This window comes from Podarcis muralis, chromosome Z (genome assembly GCF_964188315.1).
Source record: "Podarcis muralis chromosome Z, rPodMur119.hap1.1, whole genome shotgun sequence".
NCBI classification, from domain to species: domain Eukaryota; kingdom Metazoa; phylum Chordata; class Lepidosauria; order Squamata; family Lacertidae; genus Podarcis; species Podarcis muralis.
In genome coordinates, this window is record NC_135673.1 from 752,290 (window position 1) to 756,668 (window position 4,379).

Below are 4,379 nucleotides of genomic sequence, written 5' to 3' on the forward strand. Positions count from 1 at the left end.
ATACTATACTATACTATACTATACATTATATATAGTACACTAAAACTTCTATATAGTATATCTAGTATACTATAACTATCCTATCCTATCCTATAGCAAGCTCCTCCCCTCGGGAAGTCCCATTCGCATAGCCCCGCCTCCGGGGCAATAGGCCCCGCCCCCTGCCCCCGGAACCGACCAATCACCTGCAGCTCCAGGCACTGGTCCAGCATCATCCGGCGCTGGACCCAGGCTTTCTCTAGGTCCGCCCTCTGCTGGTCGAGGACCCCTAACTTCTCCTGGATCTCCGGGCTGGGGTAATATACTATACACTATACACTATACTATGCTGTAAATTATATATAGTATACTATGAATTATATATAGTATATATAGTGTGTATACTATACTGTACTATGAATTATATATACTATACTATACTATACTATACTATAAATTATAAATAGTATACTATAAATTATACATAGTATATATACTATACATTATATATACTATACTAAAACATATATATCATACTATAACTAAACTATACTATACTATAAATTATAAATAGTATACTGTAGATTATACATAGCGTATATACTATACTATAAATTATATATACTATACTATATTAACTATACTATACTATAAATTATAAATAGTATACTATAGATTATACATAGTGTATATACTATACTATAAATTACATAGTGTATATACTATACTATAAATACGAAAGCAAATATACTATAAATTATATATACTATGCTATGCTATGCTATAAATTATAAATAGTATACTATAAATTACACATACTATACTATACTATAAATTATATATACTATACTATATTAACTATACTATACTATACTATACTATACTATACTATACTATACTATACTATACATTATATATAGTATACTGAAACATATATAGTATATATAGTATATATAGTATACTATAACTATACTATAACTATACTATAACTATACTATACTACATTTATAAATAGTATACTATAAATTATATATACTATACTATACTATACTATACTAAAACTTATATATAGTATATATAGTATACTATAACTATACTATAACTATACTATACTACATTTATAAATAGTATACTATAAATTATACATAGTATATACTATACTATACATTATATATAGTATACTAAAACTTCTATATAGTATATATAGTATACTATTACTATTACTATCCTACCCTATACTATAGCAAGCTCCTCCCCACGGGAAGTCCCATTCGCATAGCCCCGCCTCCGGGGCAATAGGCCCCGCCCCCTGCCCCCGGAACCGACCAATCACCTGCAGCTCCAGGCACTGGTCCAGCATCATCCGCCGCTGGACCCAGGCTTTCTCTAGGTCGGCCCTCTGCTGGTCGAGGACCCCTAACTTCTCCTGGATCTCCGGGCTGGCGTAGTGGCCGCGGGCCAATAGGAGCTGGCCAAACTGTTCGAAGGCCTGGAAGGTTCCGGAACGGGCGTCGATTTCGGTGCGGTGCTCCTGGGGGGGGGGGAGAGAAATTGAATTAAAAATAAAATTAAAAATTAAAAAAAATTACGGTGCTCCTAGGGGGTAAAGTGAAATGAAATTTAAATTAAATTAAATTGAATTTTAAATTAAATTAAAAATTGAAAATTGAAATAAAGAATTTGAAATTTGAAATTAAAAAATTTACGGTGCTCCTATGGGGTAAAATAAAATAAAATAAATTGAAAATTTCAATAAAATTGAAAATTAAAAATTAAAAATTTGAAATTTAAAGTTTGAAATTTGATATTTGACAATTTAATTGGCGGTGCTCCTAGTGGGTAAATTCAATTCAATTTTAATTTTAACTTAATTTCACTTTAAATTAAGTTAAAATTAAAATTGAATTGAATTTTTAAATAAAATTAAAAAAAATTTAAAATAAAGAATTTGAAATTTGAAATTAAAAATTAAAAAAATTACGGTGCTCCTATGGAGTAAAGTGAAATGAAATTGAAATTGAAATTAAAATTGAATAAAATTGAATAAAATAAAATAAAATGTAATATAATATAATATAATATAATAATATAATATAATATAAGGGAGACGTTTCCCGTGAGCGGACCAGAAATGAGTCCAATAAATAAAATAAAATAAAATAAAATAAAATAAAATAAAATAAAATAAAATAAAATAAAATAATAGCTCAGGAGAAGTTTCCCGTGAGCGGACCAGAAATGAGTCCAATAAATAATAATATAATATAATATAATATAATATAATATAATATAATATAATATAATATAATATAATATAATATAATATGATATGATATGATATAATATAATAATAGCTTGGGAGAAGTTTCCCGTGAGCGGACCAGAAATGAGTCCAATTAATAATATAATATAATATAATATAATATAATATAATATAATATAATATAATATAATATAATATAATATAATATAATATAATATAATATAATATAATATAATATAATATAATATAATATAATATAATATAATATAATAGTTCAGGAGAAGTTTCCCGTGAGCGGACCAGAAATGAGTCCAATAAATATAATTAATATAATATAATATAATATAATATAATATAATATAATATAATAGTTCAGGAGAAGTTTCCCGTGAGCGGACCAGAAATGAGTCCAATAAATATAATTAATATAATATAATATAATATGATATGATATAATATAATATAATAATAGCTTGGGAGAAGTTTCCCGTGAGCGGACCAGAAATGAGTCCAAATAATAATATAATATAATATAATATAATATAATATAATATAATATAATATAATATTAATATAATATAATATAATATAATTAATAGCTCAGGAGAAGTTTCCCGTGAGCGGACCAGAAATGAGTCGCATAAAATAAAATAAAATAAAATAAAATATATAATATAATAATAAAAATAATAAGGGACCACAAATGAGTCCAATAAATAAAATAAAATAAAATAAAATATCTAATATAATAATAATAATGATGATGATGGACCAGAAATGAGTCCAATAAAATAAAATAAAGATAAAATAAAATATATAATATAATAATAAAAATAATAAGGGACCAGAAATGAGTCCAATAAAATAAAATAAAGATAAAATAAAATATATAATATAATAATAAAAATAATAATGGACCAGAAATGAGTCCAATAAAATAAAATAAAGATAAAATAAAATATATAATATAATAATAATAATGATGATGATGGACCAGAAATGAGTCCAATAAAATAAAATAAAGATAAAATAAAATATATAATATAATAATAAAAATAATAAGGGACCAGAAATGAGTCCAATAAAATAAAATAAAGATAAAATAAAATATATAATATAATAATAAAAATAATAAGGGACCAGAAATGAGTCCAATAAATAAAATAAAATAAAATAAAATATATAATATAATAATAAAAATAATAATGGACCAGAAATGAGTCCAATAAATAAAATAAAATAAAATATATAATATAATAATAAAAATAATAATGGACCAGAAATGAGTCCAATAAATAAAATAAAATAAAATAAAATATATAATATAATAATAATAATAATAACGGACCAGAAATGAGTCCAATAAATAAAATAAAATAAAATATATAATATGATAATAATAATAATAATAATGGACCAGAAATGAGTCCAATAAATAAAATAAAATAAAATATATAATATAATAATAAAAATAATAATGGACCAGAAATGAGTCCAATAAATAAAATAAAATAAAATATATAATATAATAATAAAAATAATAATGGACCAGAAATGAGTCCAATAAATAAAATAAAATAAAATATATAATATAATAATAAAAATAATAATGGACCAGAAATGAGTCCAATAAATAAAATAAAATAAAATAAAATAAAATATATAATAATAATAATAATAATAATAATAATAATAATAATAACGGACCAGAAATGAGTCCAATAAAATAAAATAAAATAAAATATATAATATGATAATAATAATAATAATAATGGACCAGAAATGAGTCCAATAAATAAAATAAAATAAAATAAAATAAAATAAAATATCTAATATAATAATAAAAATAATAAGGGACCAGAAATGAGTCCAATAAAATAAAATAAAGATAAAATAATAAGAAAAGCTTGGGAGATTCCCCTGACCAGACCAGAAGCAAGTGAAAAAACGGAAAGAAAAGAAAGTCTCTCCCCCCAGATATTGAGAATATTAGAATATTAATGACGATTATTAATGACGTACTTGGTGTCTCTCCAGCAAAGCCTCCGCCCCCGTCACGTCCTTTGCTAATTCGTCGGAGGAGACGAGTCCGCGGATCCCGTTGATCCAAGACATCAGATCCCTGCGGGAAAGGGCG

The 4,379-nt window shown here is 24.1% G+C and overlaps 1 protein-coding gene across 1 annotated transcript in view; it reads right to left on the reverse strand.

Annotated features, from left to right (window-relative positions):
• Nucleotides 1–4,379, reverse strand: part of LOC114589498 (spectrin alpha chain, non-erythrocytic 1) — a 267,143-nt gene that overhangs the window by 107,433 nt on the left and 155,331 nt on the right. The window contains exons 32-33 of the mRNA XM_077922609.1: nucleotides 4,265–4,364; nucleotides 1,313–1,510 (exon numbers count right to left, since the gene is read on the reverse strand). Of these exons, the coding sequence (XP_077778735.1) occupies nucleotides 1,313–1,510; nucleotides 4,265–4,364 (298 nt within the window). The remainder of the gene's footprint in view (nucleotides 1–1,312; nucleotides 1,511–4,264; nucleotides 4,365–4,379) is intronic.